The following is a 21699-nucleotide window of genomic DNA, read 5'->3' as shown; positions in this document are numbered from 1 at the left end:
CGAGGACCCGTTTCACTGGCACCTGACAGAGGTAGCCGACATCAATTCTAAAGGGGAAACGTCGTATGAGCAATCGGTGTTGCCAAATTTCTTCCCTTAAAGTATATTTTTTCGAGAACTCATTTTTGTTGAAGTTAACTCGCGGCTTAATCTTCCTCAGGAATTGATAAAATGGACGTATTTATTCTAAAAAGAACTCAAACACTGTGCACATAGTTCCTTTTAGCATAAATACGTCCAGAAAACGCTCTAGGGGAGAGACGGGTCGAGGAGATCGGTTCGCTATTTTGTTTTTACACGTCGAAGGATAGCTATGGCCAAAGTGCAAAACCACTTATCTTTATTCTGCCGTGCTAAGGTAAAACGCCGTATGAACTTTTAGGTGTTGCTAAAGTTCCTTTGATGAAACGCGAATTTTCTGGTAAATTTATGAATATTTTAATCCCAATTTTTCAAATAATTTAGTTCGCAATTTTACCCAAAGATTCTGACAATTTAAAGGAAAAATATTCATAATTTTCCTAAAAAATAGACATTTTATCGAAGGAAATTTTGCAACTCTCGATTCTGCAACTTCACAAACAGATTCGATAAAGTACGTGACACGGACTGGACAAGACAAAAATGATTCAATTTTTAAAAAAACTCTTAAAAACTCACTTGCACCCGATTTCATTTATTTTATGCAAGGAAGTTTTTAAAAGTTTGGTTTTAATAATTTTAATCATTAGTCACGAACAGGGATACGTGGTTTCGTACTTTGGCCATCAATATAGGGACCTACGCTACGTCACAAAATCGTTACGAGGGGGAAGGGAGGTCGAAAGATCCGAATTTTAGCGCTACGTATTTTCTCAACAGCCTCCTTTCTAAAAATATTGAAGAAAATTACGCTGAAAAGTATCGTTATTGAATGCAAGTGGTATGTTGCACGCAAGAAATACAGCCAAGAATTTTTTTCAAAACCATGGCTAGATGAGAGACATGTAGTACAAAGCGCATAAGTGCAGTTTTTTTTAAAAATCGAAAGATTAATTACTTCAACAAAAAATAGTTTTAAAATATAGTTTTTAGAAAAACTCCATTACAATAATCCAATTTTTCATCCCCAAAAAGTGAGTTTGACTTTTCTTCCCACTGCGCCGTGCGACTCTACGTAATTTTGAAACTTTAAACACATAATTCTTTGAATAGCAAAAACTGCACTTATGCGCTTAGTCTCCCAGGCCCCTCAGTTGATGGTTCTAACGCACTTCCTCTCAGTGATATCACAATTGAATCGGTTTCTGTCATACGGGCGTGAGTCCAAAAACTCATGAGCCCTAGCGTTCTGAGTGATCAGTGGGAGCCGGGGCTCATGATTTTTTAGACTTACGCCCGTGTAACAGAAAATGTTTCATTTGGATTGCATTTTGCAAAAAGGAACCAAGGGCATTCCAATGTTGCTAGGATTGTGCAACTTACGTCATTTGCAATAAAATTACTGGAATCCAGGAAAAACTTAAATTGATCAAGGTAATTTTCGTCTTGACTTTATAGTTTATTGTAAGTAAAGATAAAACTGTTTAGCTGTTCAGTTCATAATTGCAAGGTAAAATCATTTGCACAATCTTAGCGACAATGGAATGCTCTTAGTTCCTTTTTGCAAATCGCAATCCAATTATGTTACAAATTCTCATTTTTTTACCCATGCATCTTGACCATCACGATTTCGTTGGCTTGTCCCCAGTTTTGGTACCAGCAAAAGCAGACGCGGGACTTTCTGGAGCACTCGCTGAACCACGAGCTGTCTGACGTCATCAAGGCGGACAAAGACGGGATCCTATTCACGGAAGTGGAAGTGACGGAAATCAGCATATCGGAAATGAATCCGGATGATATAAAGGTCAGTCCAACTTCCAATTTCCAGCATTAACGCCCGCATCGATCCGAGACTCAGCTACGCTAAGAGCGGTTCCGGGTTGTCGTCTCACGAGACTCCCTCGAGTTTTTCTCATCGCGATTTACAAAAGTTGGAGCCCGCACTAGAGTCCCTTTATACTGAGAGTCAAGACAATGTGAATCCATTTCTGATTGGTTCCCGTATTTTAGGCCTTCACAGTGTCACAAACGGGAATAAAGATTACAGTTTCACCGATTGCAAAGATTATAATCTGGAATGGACCGGGGAATTACGGGTTCGGCAAGGAACAAACGGAATGAGAGAAGGAACGGAGAAAGGAATTTGAGAATGGGCCGATCAAAGATTACAAAAAACTGCCAATTTGTGTAATCTTTATTCCCGTTTGTGACTCCATGAGGGGGTATTGTCTTGACTCTCAGTATAAAGGGACTCTAGCCCGCACCAGGGCGATAGCTGCCGTGCTAAGAGAAAACGCCGTACGAGCCTTCAGATGTTGCCAAGTTTCCTCCGATGGAAACCGAATTTACCGGGAAAATTGTGAATATTATTTTCCTAAATTTTAAAACCATTTCATACGCAATTTGATCTAAAGTATCTGAAAATGTCAAGGAAAAATATACATGAATGTTGTCAAAAGTACATGTTTCATCAAGGGAAACATGACAACTCTCAAATGTTCATACGGCCTTTTTCCTTAGTATATCAGGATAGCCGCGGGATGATTATTGCTGTTGAAAGGCAAGGCCATAAATCTTTGCCTCAATTTCTATATTTACTTTTGTTTTATACTAAAAAAGTATCAATCGTGTTTAGTTACAATTTCTTAGTTTAATGTATCAAAGCTTTATAAACTTCATAGCTTGAAACTCGCTTGAAACAGATTTTTTGGCTAACATAGATGAAAATTCATGAAGGTTCCCTAGAAACTGTGTTAAGTACGTAGTTTTCCACAGAATAAATTGATTACATTTTGCAATAAGGAACCACTATTTCTGATCCATTTTAGAAACAACATACATGTCATTGGTTTTCGTATGCAGATGTGTGACTTTGTGGGAGAACAAGAGATAGTGGCTCCTCACTCCAAAATGTAATCCAAATGAAGTGTGACGGGAAGTCTACATCGTTGAAAACTCACTGGCAAAAAAGTCGCTTGGATCTAGAGTCCAGACTCTTAAAAACATTTACAAGAAAAATTACTCTTGATTTAATCGGACTTTTTATTTGAATTAGAAGGAAATCCGCCTAAATCAAAAGACTCGGCTCCTTTATTCAAGGAAAAATCGGATCGAATCAAGAGTATTATTTTTTGTCAATATTATTAGGAGTCCGGACTCTAGATCCAGGCGACTTTTTTTTCCAGTTCTGAGATGCGTGATTGCGCACTTTGGTCTTCGTTTTATTTGTGCAAAAAATGTGTGCACACACTCGGTAGCGCCGACTAAATCATGAAAGCTCTACACAAATTCGCTATCAAACGAATAAATGCCGTGCGAGTTCGAGTTCCCTCTAAATATTTAAAGTGAGATTATAAATCGGGTTCGTTCGGTTGCCTGAGAAAAACGAGTGCATAATCTTAACGCGACGTGACGCAGCACTTTTTATGGAGGACCCCCTTAATTCCCCAAGCCCCTTAATTCATGCGTGCGGGCCCACGGGGTTTACTGTCGTGCTCAGGGGAAACCCCGTATGAATATACGAACGTTGCCAAATTTCCTCTGGTTTGATATTTATTATTGAGGCAAATGTGACAGGATTTGTGAGAAGGAACTTTATATTCCGGGAGAAAAATTCTGCCGTCCATACCATAAATGTCGTAACTCCATTCTTGGTTTATTAAAATTTCCCCATAAAAATACAGTATTACGAAGAAACTAAAGAGCATTTACTCCTCATAATTTTAGAATAATTCGACGTGTAAGTCGGCAATCACATAACTCATTTGCGGTGTCTTAAAATCTCCGCCTCGATGTTATTTTTTTAAAGGAGAACAAATGACATCATTCCTTGAAGTTTTTGCAGAATTTTCTTCACACGGAGAAGAAAATTCACGGCAGTTTTAAAGAATTTCCGTTGAGTAGTTTCCCGTTTGAAAAATAAAGTATGACAGGAAGTCTGCGACGTCGAAAATCGAGTTATGTGATCGCTGACTTACACCGTTGATTTATATGATTTTTTTCCCCATCAATTTAACCGAGAATAATCCATGCATTTGTCGGTACAAACATTTCAAAATCAAGAGTTGAAAAACGCCGACTCCGCGAGTTTAAATATTAGAGCCTAACAGAGCGAAGCGGCAAGGCGGCGTGCTGCCGGCGCTAAACGCGCTTAGGCGCCTACAAACCTAAGGGATACTTCACGCATTACGCAATGCTTGAAGTATCTACTTAGGTTTGTAGGCGCCAAAGCGCGTTCCTCGCTGGCATCAGCACGGCGCTTCAAGCAACTATTTCACAACAGAGGTGTTGCACAGTATCATACGAAATTGAAGGCGCTCCAACATATGAAGAATGACAGGCATCTTTTAAGAGTACAGATCTTTCCTCGAAAAGTAAATCAACTACGGCACAAAAAGAGAGCGATAGTCCAAAAACTCACTCAGCACTAACATCCGTATTTATAACGTTTGGTAGATTTCTTGAATTTCATTAGAGAAAACAGTGACTTGATAAGGCAGAAATATTCTTGAGCATGCCGTCCAGAAGATTATATTTTGAACTGATTATATTCATATTCGGGTCGCTACCCGAGTTATGCGATTGCCGACTTACACCGTCGAATTACTAAAATGCCACTGAGAGCTCAAATTGACAAAATGAAGCACGTTGGTAATCAGGATGTATAAATCAATATTATGACGAGAGAATTGAAATTTTGATTGGAGTTACGGCGTTTTTGCTGTAGTCGGCAGAACTGTCCAGTATATCTTCATGTAGCGGAAAAAGTCAAAATTGGCGATTTTTAGTTTTCAAAGAGAAACGCTCTATCGAAGACTTGGAAACAAGCTACTCGCGGTTTTAGTCTGATTTCCCCGCCTGAGAGCTGTTTTTTGTGTGTATATGTTAACATTCCTAATCTAAAAACCTAATACTTTCACCAAAAACCTTTACCTGAAACTTAAACACTTTTGTTTTGGAACCTCATGTTGTCGCATCTCTCACATTTTTGAGCTTACAGGGTCAGCTTGCGTAAACCGTCCAGATTTTCTTACCCAAAGAAGTGATACCAGTAACTCAATTTTGAGTTTTTAGAAGAAGTCTCTTTTCACAGATCCTGTCAAAAAATATGTGTATTTTCCCTTGAGAATTTCAGTTATATTAGATTGTAATGCGTACATGGGCATTAATAATCTAAAAAAAAGTACTTAAAAAGATTTATAAAAAATTCGGTTTATATTAAGAAAATTTGGCGGCATCTGAAGGCTCATACACCGTTATTTCTTAGCACGTCAGTTCAGCTCCTCGGAGTCGGGATTTTTTCAAGGTTGTCGGATTAGATGATAAAATATGCACATTTTATATGGGGTCAAATGAGGGGGAAAAATTCTGATTTTTCAGCACTACCTGGCAAAAACGGTCGTTTTCAGATGGCTCCAACATTCATCTGGCGAGCTTAGCTTTTCTGCTCAACGGCTGATTCCGTGTCCGCCCACGATGCTACCTTTTGAATGACAAAGTAGGACAAGAGCGAAGTTGTCTCCCCGACCAATCTAACGACCAGCCCCGAGGCAAAACCGCCTTTGAGCATCGGATTTCAAGGCTCAGTCACGCGGTTTCTGCTCAGCGGGACGGAGTGGAGAAATGCAAAGTAGTCAAGCTTCGGGAACAGTTGCAATGGAAGAATCTGAGGAAGCATATTCTAAATGCTCTCCCGCGAGTAACAAGATACGGGCGATTCGTCGCTAACTTTTATTTTGTCCGCCGGGAGGACCGGATAAAGGAGGGGAAATGAAGAGGAAAATTATACGGGCTTTTTTTCTCTGTGAGAATGGGCTTTCAGCTCTTATTTCTTGATTTGTCGGAAGTGATGACTTTTTTGAACTTGATGAAATATTTATGATACGATAATTTTAACCCTTTTCATTCAAAGAAGTATTTCAATATCTGCAACCGTGGCTGTTTCTGTTTTCCCAATGAGGATTTTTGATCGGGAATGACGAAAATTTTTGAACTGGAATAACGAAAGGAGAAAAGTGATAGTTTTACGATTGACCCGTTTGTTTTTAAAAATGCTACCCTCGGATCGAATTTTTTAAGGAGACAGCAGTGGATCGCATTAAAAGGAATATGGACGAAGCCTTTTGAATGGAGACTTTAGCTGCAAGGGATTTATTTGGTTTGGGGTACATTAATATATTGCCTTTTTACCTACAAAACTGGCAACGCTGCCACGCGCTGCGTCAAAAGGGTAGCCTAACGACCCGGAGGATTCGCGATTAAGATCGCATTCATGCCTGAAGATAGGAGTCGGTGTTGTCATATCGTGCTTGTCATCGTCTCCGTTGCAAGAATCCACCAACCACGTGTATCTGTTGTCGAAGAGAGCGGTAATTAAAAAATTGACATTCTGATTTGAAATCTGGGAAAATAGACTTTTTACTATAGTTCACTGTAAAATTTTAATGATTGAGCTCGCCGTATTTTGTAAAATGTTCAAAAATGATCGAAAGAACTATTATCAATCATTCTAAACTAATTCTTCGGCAAAATGGTCGAATTATATTAATAATCTTTACATTTTAGACATTAACGCGAGCTGATAGTAACACTGATAGTCAGTCAGATTGTTTCGGCGCTTTTTCAACTCATCGGGCCCGTTTACTCACACGGCTATAAAATTTCGGATCCATTTTTGTTCCCTCAAAGGTTCCTATATACTCAGACCTCTTTTCCTTTTCTTTAGGAAAGCATACGCATAGACTTGAATGAACATTATATTTCTCGTCATATCTGGGCAAAATTACGACGGATTTCAAATGTTTCATACTCGTACACCTTACACCTGTAGAAGACAGGTAGTGTGAAACATGTAACGTCGCAAATCGAGCTATGCATTTTTTTTTATCTCATCGACGGTTTTCAGAAAATTTGTAACAGCGCACGCGCTACAGTGTAATACTGCCGTGCTAAGGAAAAATTGCCGTACGAACCTTCAGGCGTTGTCAAATTTCCTTTGATAAAACACGGATTTCCTGGTAAACTTATGAATATTTTCTTTCCAATTTTGTTGATAATTTTGTTCACAATTTCATCTGAAGTTCCTGAAAATTTCAAGGAGAAATATTCATAAGATTCCTCAAAAATAAACGTTTCGTCGGAGGAAATTTGGCAACTCTCGAATGTACACACGGCGTTCTTCCTTAGCACGGCAGAATATCATGCGGTAACCGTGATCTGCTGCCATCAAGTCGAAACGACACTTTAGAAGGCGCTCCAAGCAACTATTTCACCTTGGAAGTATTGCACAGTATCAGGCGAGATTGAAGGCGCACCAACGTTTGTAAATTGACCGGCGCCGTTTACCGCTGTGCAGAGTCTAACTGAAGACAGGAAATCTGCAACGTCGCAAATGGAGCTACTAAGTTTCAAACTTTTGCCATTGATGTATTGTTTCTGGGATGAGCTAGATATAGTGGTGCTTTATTGCAAAGTGTAGTTCTTATGAAGATGTAGGTATCCATGCCCCTCCCCGTAAAACCGCCCAAACGCGAAATGATGATTGCTCGTGGACGTAGAATTGGACCGTGTTTAGCAGTAAGGAAGTGAGCTACATTAGATGATGCCAAATTTAATTGTGCAATGTAATTTTTTATATTAAAATGGTTTTCCGAATTTTCAAGCAAATTTTAGTGAATTTTCTGCATAGTGAGAAGCAAATTTCTTCAAATTTTCAAAGAAATCCGTGCAAATGTTCTCTTGTAAAAAATTGAATTGCCCATTTAAATTTGGCAATAGATAATATAGCTTGGTTCCTTTCTGCTGAACGCGGTCTAAATGATGATTGCTCGTGGACGGAGAATTCGCTTTCCTCGCGGTGGAATTATTTTGCAGGGAACTGAATATTCGAAGAAACCAAGGACGTGCGACCGGAAGACGTGAAAAGAATCAAGACCAAGGAAGGAAATTGGGTTCGCAAATACTGTAAGTTCGTATTTTGATCCTTTCACAGGTCAAAGAATTCTCAAGGGACTTTATGTTAGTCGTTTACAAATGATCAAAGCTCCGTTTTTCCTACGATCTTTGAGTCCTCTCGGATTGGACCGCGGTTACTCGCTCAAGCAGTTCACTAATATTTTACTGGAATGGGTCTGAACGATATTAAAGTTTTGTATAAATCGCAGAAAAGTCTCATCAAACGCTTTTGGTCGAAGCCTCCTAGTTGAGGCGGAGTGTTTGAAGCTAATTTTGTCACAGTATTGCCAATCTTGTTAGGTATAATATTTTTGTGAAAAAATTATAGCATTGATTATATCGATTGAATTTTGTAATTTTGAACTAATATTTCCGGCTCATCTATAAAACCACATCCCTGAATAGAAAAAACTAATGGCGCATCCGTTGTTCCTAAGCAGAGCCAGAAATAGTATTTCTGAATTAAAAAATGCAGACCATTTTAAAAGATTCAACTGGAACCAGATTAACTACATCAGATATTGCCTAATTAGCACTAATGCTTGATTTTGCAGCACTAGAACTTGAGGTGTCGTTCAGATTCGGGGGAAAAGTAAAAAAAAAACAAGCAGTGAACTCCAACACAATGTGTTGATAAGGCGCGTCATTAACTTGCACATATTTAGTTTAGTTTTCATTTACAGAGATTTCAAAAAAGGCAAGCAGCACAACAAGAGAATTCACGATCCAACACTGCAAGGTCAACGACGCACCTTGACGAGACCGTGTATTGTGAATCTAGAAAGCTATTCGAACAAATTTAAGTTTTTTGATCTGCCTCAAGCAAAATCTTATCAGATTCTTGAAGAAAAGTGCTGCGGAAAAATTTAAGCGAAGAAAGGAAAAATTCTGTCGAACTCCTAGAAGATAAAGTCGATTTAAAGGTATTTTGGGGCTAAAATACCCAAATCACCAGTATTATAAATCCCGTTATATTATTGAAAAGAAATTGACTCGATATAAATGCAATTGTATTGAATATGTCTTGATTTTGTTATTTTAAACGTCTTTTCATGCAAAGAAGCTCAACCATGTCCATGCTTCATTCATTCATAAATTGAAAGTAAGCAATCCACATCCCGAAAATCTACCGCTTTGCCGTAAAAAATCGCAGAAACTTGATATACCAGGTCGCTGTACCCACTCTTTGAATTTACCAATCAATTTAGTGAGTGCACGTATGTGAAAGTCAAAATGCTATAGTCATTTTGGGTGCATTCATTTTTCATGAAACAATTGTAAGTAATTTCAATCCCGAAAAACCATAAATTTTCCGTATAAAATCGAAAAAATCAAAATATGTCGACTCCCTGACGTGAAAATTAAATTCTACGTGTGAAAATACTTATGTATCGATATGCTGAACAGAATGCCCGCCTCTCCTCGTAATTTACAAACCGTTCCTATACTCATCTTAAAATTTTTTTCAGAGCTTTGTGTTATTATCAGCTTCCATTTAAACCCCGGTTTGATGGCCGAATCGGCTGCCCAAAAAGCAAGCCATTTTTGAAGGGCTCTATGAGAAATTCGTGATATTATCAGCTCTCAGGAAATCACCCCATGGGTAAAATTGCTGGTATAAATTTTCGAGTGCTTAAAATAATCGTATTCAAGAAACTAAGGCATTAAACTATGGAGTCAATTTCGTTTTAATAATATAACGGGATTTACTTGTCTTCAGGTCAAAACTACAAGGAAGCCCCTTGCGAGAGGCTAATTTTTTGAAATTTCACTCAATTTTTTCTCCTTTTTATAATTGAATTGCTTGTCACATTCTGAGGTCAATCATATTAAATTGTAATTTATACATTTCTTTTTTTCCCCCTTCATTTTATTTTTTGTTTGGAGAAGTTTTGTTGATTTCTTCGGATTTCGAATACTGTAACTTCTCTTCTATTTGGCCGATTTTTATGAATGAGACCTCTTTCAATTCGTGTTTCAACGGAGAGTAAGGAAAAATTGCTAAAAACTCGCGAAACAATTTTTTTTTAAAATTGGGCGAATCCTAGCGTGACGGTGAAATGGTTAATGAAGCGTAAGTAATTGGGCGAGGGGCTGAGGATCCCGGCCTTGCTTGGCGACCGTCATTAGCTATTGTTCGTCGAGACGCCGACGCAGTGATTAGGAGCGTGGGGAAGAGAGGGGTAAGTGGATTCCTGTATGAGCCACGTTTAGCTAATGGTCTAATGAGTCTCGAGGCTCATCACAGATTGCACTTACACAGACTGCACTATCAGAGCACGGGTACCAACTTTTGAAAAGTATAACAGAGGTGTGGAGATCTGTCAAAGCAACGTTTTGAACAAAAAGGAGGAGTTATATTCCGAGAGTGCCGACCTGCTCAGCCATCCTCGAATCAGTTCGCTTGATTCTGCTTATATATGCATATTTTAAAGCAGCGCGTCGTACTCTTAGGCTTTTTTTAAGAAAACCAAGTAACGTAGACTCTTGGTATTCACTGCACATAAACTAGAGAGCCCCAGAATGAGAAACAACTTTAAATCATAGTTATTGACGGATAAATAAACTTTTTACACGCTTTGGAAAATCTCAGAAGTTCGCGGTAGTCACTTTTCGGTAAGGAACTAAGGGACTCGGTTATTGTATCGAGCAGGGTTCGAAACGATCGCAAAGGCGGTATACTACGTATACGCGCCAACAAGGTCGAAATACATCTCCCCTATGTGTTGCGCAAGTGTAGCCCTTGAAGCACCCCTACATAGTAAGACAAACAGAACCAAATTGAAATAAGTCAATGGAGAGAACACGCGTTGATGACGGCGCAGAGATACAACTATTCGTACTTGGTGGATGTCCGTGTTGCATCTATAAAATTGAAGGCGCGATGGCGCGAGTAGGAACTCGCAATGCTTGGCTCTGTGCTGCCAATGAGGTGTCGCACAGATTCAGGAGAAAAGTTGAAAAACGAGCCCTAACTACGTCTCTCCTATCTTCAGCTGTGTTAACGCTCGTTTTTCCTCTTTTTTCAATTTGAAGTCTAATTCTGCTTAAGGATGTGTTTGTAGACCTATATCTGAAGCTCGTCGGTACAGGCGCCATAATGGAGAATTTGCAAGCAAAAATTGTATTGCTTCATCTGAAAATACCTCATGGGCTGAGTTTGCAGTATTTTCCTTAATTTTTTTCTAAAGTTGGAGGAAAATATATTTCAAAGTGAGAAAATGTGCCGCCTTATGACGTCATCTGACAGCATTTCCTATTGAAACACAAGTATCTTAGTAAATGGAGAATTTGCAGGTGTCTGAAATATGATGAATTGAATTTTGGGTTTAAGCGGAAGCTACTGAGTGATATGAACACAAGCATACCCCTGGTTCATGAATTGAACAATTATTGGAGGGAATATGACAAAATAACCTAATCTTCCAAAGTACACGCGTTGAATGGGAAATGCCGCCAGATGACGTTACTAGGCGGTGCATTTTTCAACTTTTATATCTAATTTAATACTAATTTTCCTTATCAGAAAATAAGTTTAAAAATACTGCGAAATCAACTCTTTACGCACTTTCAGATAAAGCAATAAAACAATTATTGCGTGCAAATTTCCATTACCCCGGAAGAGATAGTCGGGTCAATTTGACACGATGTGGGTCGAGAAACACATTTTTTCAGTTTCAACGTCGAATTGTTTTCGTAGACTTACTATTGAAGAAAAGATTGACATCCAGGAACGAACGGTAGAGGAACTGAAGTCGCCAAAAACTCCATCAATTCCGAATCGCGACAGCAGCGCGGCGCGCGGCTTCGCCCGGCAGAAGAAAACACGAGTTGCAGCGGTCCAAGTGGTGACGCGTAAGACACAGCGCCCTTAACTTTTTATTGATAAATTGATTAATAAATTGAACAGTCTTGTTCCCTTTCGGAGGCGCCAGCACTGCCAGCAACGCCCCAACACAACAATTCGTTTAGAACCGTCATTATTCACTCGTAAAAACTGCCATGCTGAGGAAAAACGTCGTATGAGCCTTCAGGCGTTGCCAAGCTTCTCCTGATAAAAAACAAATTTTTAAGGAAACATGTGTACGTTTTCCTCCTCATTTTTCAGAGAATTTATCCCGCAATTTAATCTACAGTTTCTGAAAATTTCAATGAAAATAAGTCATACATTTTCTCAAAACCGAATATTTTACACACAGAAATTTGGCAACATTCGGATTTTCATACGGCGTTTTTCCTTAGAGTCCAGGATCAATAAACCCTGCTCTTTTATAATCTTTGTTTGACGTCCTGTTTTCGTTTGCGACCGGTCCGGTCCGGTTTTTTCCCTTATTTTTCGCTTCGTCATTTTTCCCTCCCTTTTGTCGGGGAGCCGTAAACGGGCGATCAAAAATAGATAAATAAATGGAAATGAGGAAGCGGGTGAATAAATACATACGTCGATGAGCGGAACTCGAGATAATAAATTTCCCGACGAAGGAACATCCGTTTGGGCGCGCGGGCTATCGGCTCCCCGATCAATCGTAAAGATGACGCGCTGGGTCCCCGAATGAGTCAATCAAGGAAACCGGGCTTCGACGCGCCTTTTACATTATTGCGTTATTAGAACGGGAAGTTGGACGCAGCTTAGGTTGTTGGAATTATGGGCCGTTATTGTCGAGCCGTTGAGAAAATTATTAAAACTAGTCGCGTCTAAAAATAAACTTTTGAAGTTAGTTTTAGATTATGTGCTGGTTACACGCTCAAATTCCCATCAATTTCCGATCAAATGGTGACTGGTGCGCACCATCTACCATCAAATTTCTGCGGCCTGCAAAAATTTGATGGTAGATGATGGAGCTGTGGGGCTCATCCTTCATCTGATTTCCACACAACCGTGCTTATTTCATGCTTATTTCAATCAACACGCTGTTTTAATTAATTTTACTCATCAATCTAGATAACTTTCGACCTCCATCTTGGTCATAATTTTGATCGGAATTTGACGGAAATTTAAGCGTGTAACCAGGCCATCAGTCAGTTCTTAGACAAAGGAACGTAACTCTATTCCAAGGTTGCAAAATTGACTAAGACAATTTAATTTTTCACAAAAATTTACCCACGTGATACTCGTTGAAAATTGTTCGGATTTTTGCAAGAGGTCAGAAGAAAAATCAGTTTACTTTTCAGTTCCAAATTCCCAGGATACCCCCTGTAAAAGAACAATAAGTGCAAGGAAATTTGGCGACATTGTAATGTAGTTACGTTTTTCGTCCGTGAAACGACGGATTAAGCTAGGATTTGGTTTGCGGCACTTTCAAGTGAAAGTTTCAGAGCTTTTCTTCGTATTTTTCATTCTTGGGGGTGGATTAATGGCACGTGCATCACCACAATAAAGACGGCAGGAGGTACAGCTCTCTCGTAGAATAATGTTAACTTACTACCATTTTGTCTGAAATGACATTAATTTTTGCGTACTCACTGTTTATGCATCTCGTTTTCATACAATTATGATGAATATTGGCTAAAATAGCTAGTTCATTCAAATTTGCCCGGTCAAATTGTGAAGGTAACTTGCTTTCGAAAACGAAGGCACAACGGACCTCGTTGGTAATACAGCAGACTTTTTTCCAACCATCATATTCTCATAAAGCGGGCTTATTTTCATAATAGTCGTACCTTAAAAAGTTCCTTTCCTATGGAGGTCCCATATGGTTTACATTGTAATCGGGGGAGGGGGGGGGAAGAGGCCCCTTAAAATAGCACCAAAAGGACAATGTTTGCCAATTCCGAGTGAAATTCAAGGACATAACTTTGGAAATGGGTCCTTTGCAGGGATCACAATGATTTACCACTGCAAAAAGCAAAAAATTCGGAAGAAAAAGTTCTACGATTTTGACACACTTTAAGATAGGTACAAACCTACCTTAAATTTAACCAAATGCGCCAGATATGTTCTTTTGTATTTTTTTAAGTGCCAAAACATTGTAATCACTTGCAGGGATCCATTTTCAAAATTGTACCGCTAAATTTGACTCGAGATTTGAAAAAAAGATTTTCCCTTTTATAATGCTGAACAGAGAGAAATTTCAACACAAAAAGTTGGTAAATACGGGAAGTAAAACACAAAATGACCCAAGCCTTCGGTTGACGGTTTTCAAAGTTTTGCAAGTTTTCTTAAAGAAATTAAATGAAAAAAGAGTTGTAAATACGAACGTCGTAATCGGAGGAATGCATTTTCCCAGTCTTTTCATGGTTTTTTGCTCTGAATTCACCGCAAACTGTCCCAAAATCAACACAAAATTTGTGATGGTTTGTGTTTCACTCCTTTATCGACCAAAAGTAACACAAGAACACAAATATTTTTATCGATGTCCTTAAGACCTTTTTAATACCTCCCTTAATCATAATGTAAACCATGGGTCCTCCAAAGGAAAAGAACAGTTTAAGGAACGACTAAAAATACGACCTTAAATGACGACGCTTTTTTGTGTATACGACGAGGACCGTTCTCATTCATATGAGGCATATTTACTAGTAACCTCACATCACATATTGATGGCCACGATACGCAAGAATGAGCAAAACAACAGCGGTGCGCCTTCAATTATATCATTAATAGCGTTAACGCAACTATTCGTGCTCCACGGTTGTCCTCGTTGCATATGTAAACAGTTGAAGGCGTTTCGGCGCTTCTCATGCTAGCTGCCCATTCCAAGTTTGTTATATTCTCATTCTTTAATTTTTTGACGTAGGTACTTCTATTATTCAATAGTTTCCAACTGCCCATGCGTCGAGAGGCATTAACTTTCTGAAGTCTATTGACCATTAGGTGCGTTTTTACTGATTGCCGTAATAGTTTCGTGAAAGCCTTGATTTCGAGCAGAATGTTGCTCAGATTTCTGGTTTTAAAAGAGAAAGTCAGGCATCGTATTATGTGGTTACGTTAATTCTGCATAAAGCCAACCAATTCCAAACTAAGCCAACCATTTTATCGGCAGCTCAAAGAAAATTCATGCCGCAATCACATGCTGAATGAGGGAGCTGAGAGTGGCTTGAATGTGGAAATCATCGGCTCGATGCCTGAATTTTGCGCGTGTCGCTCAAAATTCAGCAACAATTCTCAGCGACCGTCGGATAATGTCGGATTTGTCTGAACTATTCAAATAAATTTGATACACATCTGGATGAAAATAACTCAAATTTGCGAAATTTCAGCTGATGAGCGATGACTTAACTTCCATATTCAGCTGCAAAATTCTGCGTGTGATTCCGGCATCAGCGAAATTGTCGTTCGTTGAACAATGGACCACTACACAAGGTACGAATTTAAGAATTCTAATACATGTTTCCTAACCAGAATTTCACGTGGAACACGATTCGCGCAACGAAAATTACTGAAACCAACTCTCTAAGGAAGATATTATCGTTTTTATTTCACATTAGTTACGAGGAATTTGAAAGACCCGCTCACAAGAAACTCAAAGCTCTACGTGAGCATTGAGTTTTCGTGAGCGGGTGGTTTGAATTCACGCATCAAGAATCATTAAATATCTTCGTAAGGAGTCGATTTCGGTCATTTTTGTTGTGCGCATTGCATTTTACGTGAAATGGTTCAGAAACGTGTACTAGAATGCTGAAATTCGTACCTTGTCTAGTGGTCCATTCCTTCGTAAAAAAATGAAATGGCGGCGGAAATTCTGAAACATCGCATGGCGCTTGTGATACTTCGGCCGGATGGTGACGATTTCTCGTTAGCCGTGACACATCATTCAGCTCCAGCTCAATCCGGCAACAGTGGTTGGAAGCGCGGGCGGGCGCGGAGGCCGGGAGATTGGCTGGAGTGAGGAGTTGATACCTCTTGATGGTGCTCGAGCGATGAAAAATAATGGGACGGGGAGAAGTCCCGATCGTCATTTCGCTTACGCATCCCTGCGGCCCCTTCAAAGTTGCCAAGTCGTGCAATTAACGTAAGATATATAATATGGGTTTAAGTGGGGGGATAGTGCTGATTTTTCAGCACAGTCTGGCAACAATGGCCCTTTCGAGCCTCCGACTCGACTCCATCCCTGCGGCCCCTTCGGCGTTGCGCGTTCCCGAGTTCGGGGAGCTCGGCCGCGCGCCCCGGGAAAAAATACGCGGGTCTCTTTTTCCGCCCTGTGAGTCCCGCCCCCGCGTCCGTAGAACTTGGCCAAGGAAGTTCTGAAAGTTTCACATCGATGAATAGGGTTTTAAGGAAATAGGAGTGTCCTGCTCGGACAGCATGCATATCCTATGCTTCTCAACTATGCGTATCCATCGTAAAATAGAAAAAGAAACTCGTATTTATGTAGTGCAGTGTATTTTAATGGACCACTAGAAACGGTGCGAATTTAAGCATTCTGGTACGTGTTTTTTTACCAGAATTTTACGTAGAACACAATTCTTACATCAAAAATGACTGGAATCATCTCCTAACCAAGATATTAACTTTTTTATAACACAGTCTTATAACACAGTGTACCCTCCGGCCAGTGCAGAGTAGGCAATTTGCACATCAGTTAGCATGTGTAAAACGGTGTAACGTTGGAAGTATTTCTCCGATGTCCAAGGCGCTACTTGGAGAACGCGCGAGCGCACTTTACAGGTAGACTGGGTACGAATAATTAAGCAATGTGATACATGTTTCCTCCTCAAAATTTCATGGAGAACACGATTCGCGCGACAAAAATTACCAAAATCAACTTCTAAATAGGATATGAGCGTTTTAATTTTACATTGGTTACGGGAAATTTGAATTGCCAGCTCAAAAGAAACACAATACTGTATGTGAGTCAACTCGTGCACTACAAAGGTTTCGGCAGGCTTCTTAATCAAACATTGTTCATTTTCCACCCTTCATTGTTCAAAAAGTGGACAATTTGTTGTAGCTGAGCCAAAGCGTCAAGATTGAGATTGCCATCGCAGAGACTGCGACGGTAACGTTTAGTTTGCGATCTGACGCACGTAAACTATTGTGTGATCATGGGCGGAAGGTTTGAATTCACGCGTCAAGAAACATTTAATATCTTGGATAGGAGTCAATTTCAGTAATTTTCGTTGCACGAATCGTGTTTTACGTTCAATTTTGGGCAAGAAACACATATCTGAATGCTTAACTTTGTATCTTGTCTAGTGGTCCATTCCCCCCTTAATTCTTTCAAAAGCAATAATTTTGCTAGTAAAATAAAGAAGAGAGAAATCAAAACACGTATTTTGATATAAAATATTTTAATTCACATACTTTTATTAAAACTCATATGCATTTCGGGTGTCAGAGACTGATTATTGGAAATATAATAAATGAAAACATCGCAATAATTTTTCTCAATCAATCACTTCAAATCAAAAATTCGGATCTGATATACACACATAAGAGCCGCTTTCACAGCGCTTATTGTGGTGTGAATCCAATGGAACAGTAGACAGAGTACGAACTCATGCAATCTGATACATGATTTTAAACCGAAATCTTACATAGAATACAGTTTGCGTGAAAAAATTACAATAATCAACTCCTACCTCAGATATTATAACGTTTTCAGTTTACATTGGTTGCAAAAATTTTGAATTCCTCGCTCACATAAAAAAAATGGTCTATTTGAATTTATTAGCGCACTATAAACGGGTTCGGCAGGCTTCTAAATCGAGCAATGTTCTTTCCCCGCCTTGTGTCATTTTAAGTGTTGACGATATTCAACATAAATCATCCGAGGCAACCAAATCGAGGCTGCCGTCTCCTTATGCTGCAGAGACTGTCACGAGAACATTCAGTGCGCGATTTGACTCTCGTAAACTTTTGCTCCTTCATGAGTGGAAGGTTTCATCATGTATGCATCAAAAAACGTTAAATTGCTTAGTTAGGCGTTAGTTTCAGTAATTTCCGTTGGGCAAATTGTGTTTTTGAAATTTTGGTTAAGAAACTTGTGTCAGAATGCTTAAATTTGTACCTTGTCTAGCGGCCCATTCGAATGAGCTTAACCCCGACTTGAAAAGCCGTGAACTACTTCTATCGAATCTCGGACGCTCCGTCACTCCGGTCGCGTTAAAGTCATAAACAAGGATCTAAAATCCATTGAAACCAGAGAAATTGGTGAAACGTTCACCATGCGCGGTGTACCGCGCCCACAACGTATGCATTTTACAGCCGCACAGCGCATAAAGTGCGATACGCTATCGGCGCGGCAGCCGGTCTCAGTGGCTCAGTGCGCCTTCATTTTATTAGCTATGCCGTTCCACGACACGAGAGTTAATTAAGTCGCATCCCGCTCCGTTGTCCGGCGCCGCAAGCACAGCGCAATAGAAACAACAGCGTTGAGCTGCACCGGCGTGGGTGAGGATAGGGGAAGGGGGAGGTGGCTCATCGCAATCTCACCCTGCAGACGAGGTTCTCGGGGATAATGCACACTATCGTGTTGAGAAAGAACATCTTAAGAGTTCTCGGAGGTTGCCAAATTTTCTCCAATAGAATATTTGTTTTCGGGAAAAGTTATGAATATTTTTCGTTGACCTCCTTAGACGTATCACATTTAAGTGTGACTATAAAAATGGACGTATTTGAACGAAAGAAACCTGCCTCCACAAGAAGTTTTGAAAAAAGACACGCCTGCAAGTTTAGGAATGCAAACATACAAAATTGAATCAGTGAGAAAGAAAACACACCAACTCGAAAAAATGGAAACAATCAAGACGTACACAAAACTGCATAGTTGGTGAAGAAGTTAGTCTATGAAAACTATTTTTGGTGCCAAAAGGCAAGTACTTTCGGACATTTTAAAGGTCTCAGTTGGAACAAATGCGCTAACTTCAATGTCCTATATGAAAAGTGACTGTCTTTAACCAAAATTAAGCATTTTCGAGTTGCCGAGTTATTGGTGTGTTTTCGTTGTCACTGATTCGATTGAACGCCTAGGAGGCGCCATCGGGTGTTGCTAGGATTGTCAACGGTGTTACGCACTGGTAAAAGTGAGCTTAAGTGCATTCGCACAGTAAAACTTTTACTGGGATATTTAAGTAGAAAAAACAACCAAGGGTAACCAAGGTTAAAAAATAAACACAAAGCTCAGAAAATGTCGGGGTGGTTTCAAACGTTTCCTCGACCAAGGAACAAAAAATATATAGAACTCATGACCCTCAGGCTCCTTTTTGTAATCACGAATAGAGGTCTAAGGGTCTTGATTTCTATAATTGTATATATTTTTTGTTTCCTGGTCGAAGAGAGGGTTGAAACCACTCCGAAAAATCCCAGGCTTTATGTTCGGTTTTCAACCTTGGTTACCAATTTTCTTGTGTTTATAGTTGTATTAATGCTAAGAAATGTATATAACTCTGCAGTAATTCCGACTGCACATTATCACATGAGACTAATGCACCTATCAATAGCTGGTTTCTATCCAATTCTACGAGGTTTAGCCGTAAAATTCGTTTCTTAAAAAGTAGTCTAACAAGCATGTAGAATTACCCTGTTCCTTTTTTCCTTCTCTACATTTGACGGACTGGAAAATATTTCTTTAATATCGCTGATTTACAGAGACACCCTTTAGAGCTCTGTAGAATGAACTCAGTGCCTTGTTTAAAAAATGACGATTGAATATAGCTCGATTTCCAACGGGAAAATCGGATTCAAAAGCCTCATCGAGGAAATCCAATCGACTGAAAAAAAACTCGGCTTCAAATCCCTCCCGAGCCGCCGGCTCTCAGCGAAAAACCTAAGGATCCCTTACAGCTGACGATAGGCGGATTTTTTTTCCATCGTGCGCCCATCGGACGATCCCCGGATGGTTCAGTGGACTTATCCGCCGTTTTCAGCAAAAACTACGTACCTCCACACAGATTCAATCGAAGATACGTTGTTCTTGTTAAGAGCTGCAGTGATGCGGGCTTGATTGCTCCGGCCGATAGGCACTCATCGAATGTTATTCCGATGATCGCGTGTAGACACACGCGCATTGTTTGCCGACCGGAGTTTTCACATTGTGCGATAAAACATATCTATTTTGTATTATGTCGAATGGGAAAGTGCACAAATTGACGACCGTGTTTCCATTGTTGCCGCGGATTGCCATGGTGACGTCATTTTTAGCGCGGTTTAGTGGAATTCTTCTGCTCAACTGGTGTCTGTGCAGCGCCTCGTCGTGTTTGACGTCCGGATGATGTTTGCGTCAGTTCCAAAGATTGAATTAGTCGCAAACTGCCCCATCAGCGGGCCCTGCGCCCGACAAATTTAGCCAGCTAATAGGGGTGAGTGGTTTCGCGGGTGGGCTACCCGCCCGGCGCTGCTATGCGCTTGATGCTGCATATTGGCGCCGGCGTTGCCACAGTTACGACTAATAGAGCATTTATCGGTGACTGAAAATTTGTTTCGAGTCACTTTTGAACGTATTTATTGATTAAAGGAACTACTGACGTGTGGAAAGGTGAGGTGTGCTCGTTTGAGCTGGATGAGAAACAACGTAAAAGTGGACGTGATTCCTTATGTCAAAGTGGATGAGAGGGATTTGATTTTAAATCAAAAGGAACTAAGCGCCAAAATATTCTAACCCACGATCTTTGAGCATGCAACAACAGCGTTGTGGACAAGGCTCATGAGTTGGATCGCACTCAGCAAATTGGAGCCAGCGCGATTACAATGTTATAAAGATGTTGCTTCTTCATAATTATCAAAAAATTCTCCCAGAATGGCAAATAATTTTTGCTTCCTACAAAAAATTGTTAGTTTTCAAGGAAATCAATTGTGTAAATTTTGTACATATTTTGAGTATTTTTAAAAGAAAAGAAAAAGTTGCACGATTTTTAAAACACTGTAATCGCGATGGTTCCTTTTTGCTAAATGCGATCCAATTAAAGGGTGTTCCTGTCCTTGTGTGGGTTTCCGTCGTTGACGAAGGCGTCATTGACTATGTATAATTCCAATGGGCCTGTTGCAAACTTTTGCTAGAGCAAAACTAAGAGTTGTTTCTTATAGATAATGCCTCAAAAATCACGATGAGCGCATCGGCAAACTCTGAAATACACTCATAACTTCTCAATCTGCGTAAGAAATTTGCGGTTTTTTGAGCTTCCCGCTTCAAAAACGATACTACGGCACAGGTGAACATTTTGTAAGAGGAGTCGTTCCATCGTCGGCAATAATCATCATAGCCGACGCCAATCCGCCAAAACACGTTTGATGGGACGAGATAACACCTGAACTGGATTAGACCAGATAACAATCGGTGTGTTAACGTTCATATTTTCCACGCCCGAATGGATTGACCTTGAACTCTCCTTGAATTACGCGCGGAACTGCGTGCAAGCGTCGGCCATGATGAATATCGCCGACGATGGAGCGACTCCTCTAACAAAATGTTCACCTACGCCGTAGTATCGTTTTTGAAGCGGGAAGCTTAAAAAAACACAAATTTCTTACGCAGATTGTGAAGTTATGAGTGCATTTCAGACTTTGCCAATGCGCTCATCGTGATTTTTGAGGCATTATCTACAAGAAACAACTCTTATTTTTGCTCTAGCAAAAGTTTGCAACAGGCCCATTCCTCAACTAACGAGCACAGTGCACACTCCTTCCTGCCCACCTGTCTCTCGTTTTTTTAAGCATGAATACATCAAAATATGACTGTCTATAAAGGGGGCAAAATGCTCTGCATTTGCCCCTCTTTTGAGTATCTGGGG

The 21699-nt window shown here is 39.9% G+C and overlaps 1 protein-coding gene across 1 annotated transcript in view; it reads left to right on the top strand.

Annotated features, from left to right (window-relative positions):
• The window catches only part of LOC109032661 (G-protein coupled receptor 158 smog), a 193281-nt gene that overhangs the window by 158697 nt on the left and 12885 nt on the right, over window positions 1-21699 (top strand). The window contains exon 10 of the mRNA XM_072302120.1: window positions 1730-1885. Within this exon, the coding sequence (XP_072158221.1) occupies window positions 1730-1885 (156 nt within the window). The remainder of the gene's footprint in view (window positions 1-1729; window positions 1886-21699) is intronic.

This window comes from Bemisia tabaci, chromosome 7, assembly GCF_918797505.1.
Source record: "Bemisia tabaci chromosome 7, PGI_BMITA_v3".
NCBI lineage: Eukaryota > Metazoa > Arthropoda > Insecta > Hemiptera > Aleyrodidae > Bemisia > Bemisia tabaci.
The sequence above is the reverse complement of the archived record's forward strand: the minus strand, read 5'-3'. Positions and strand labels throughout refer to the sequence as shown.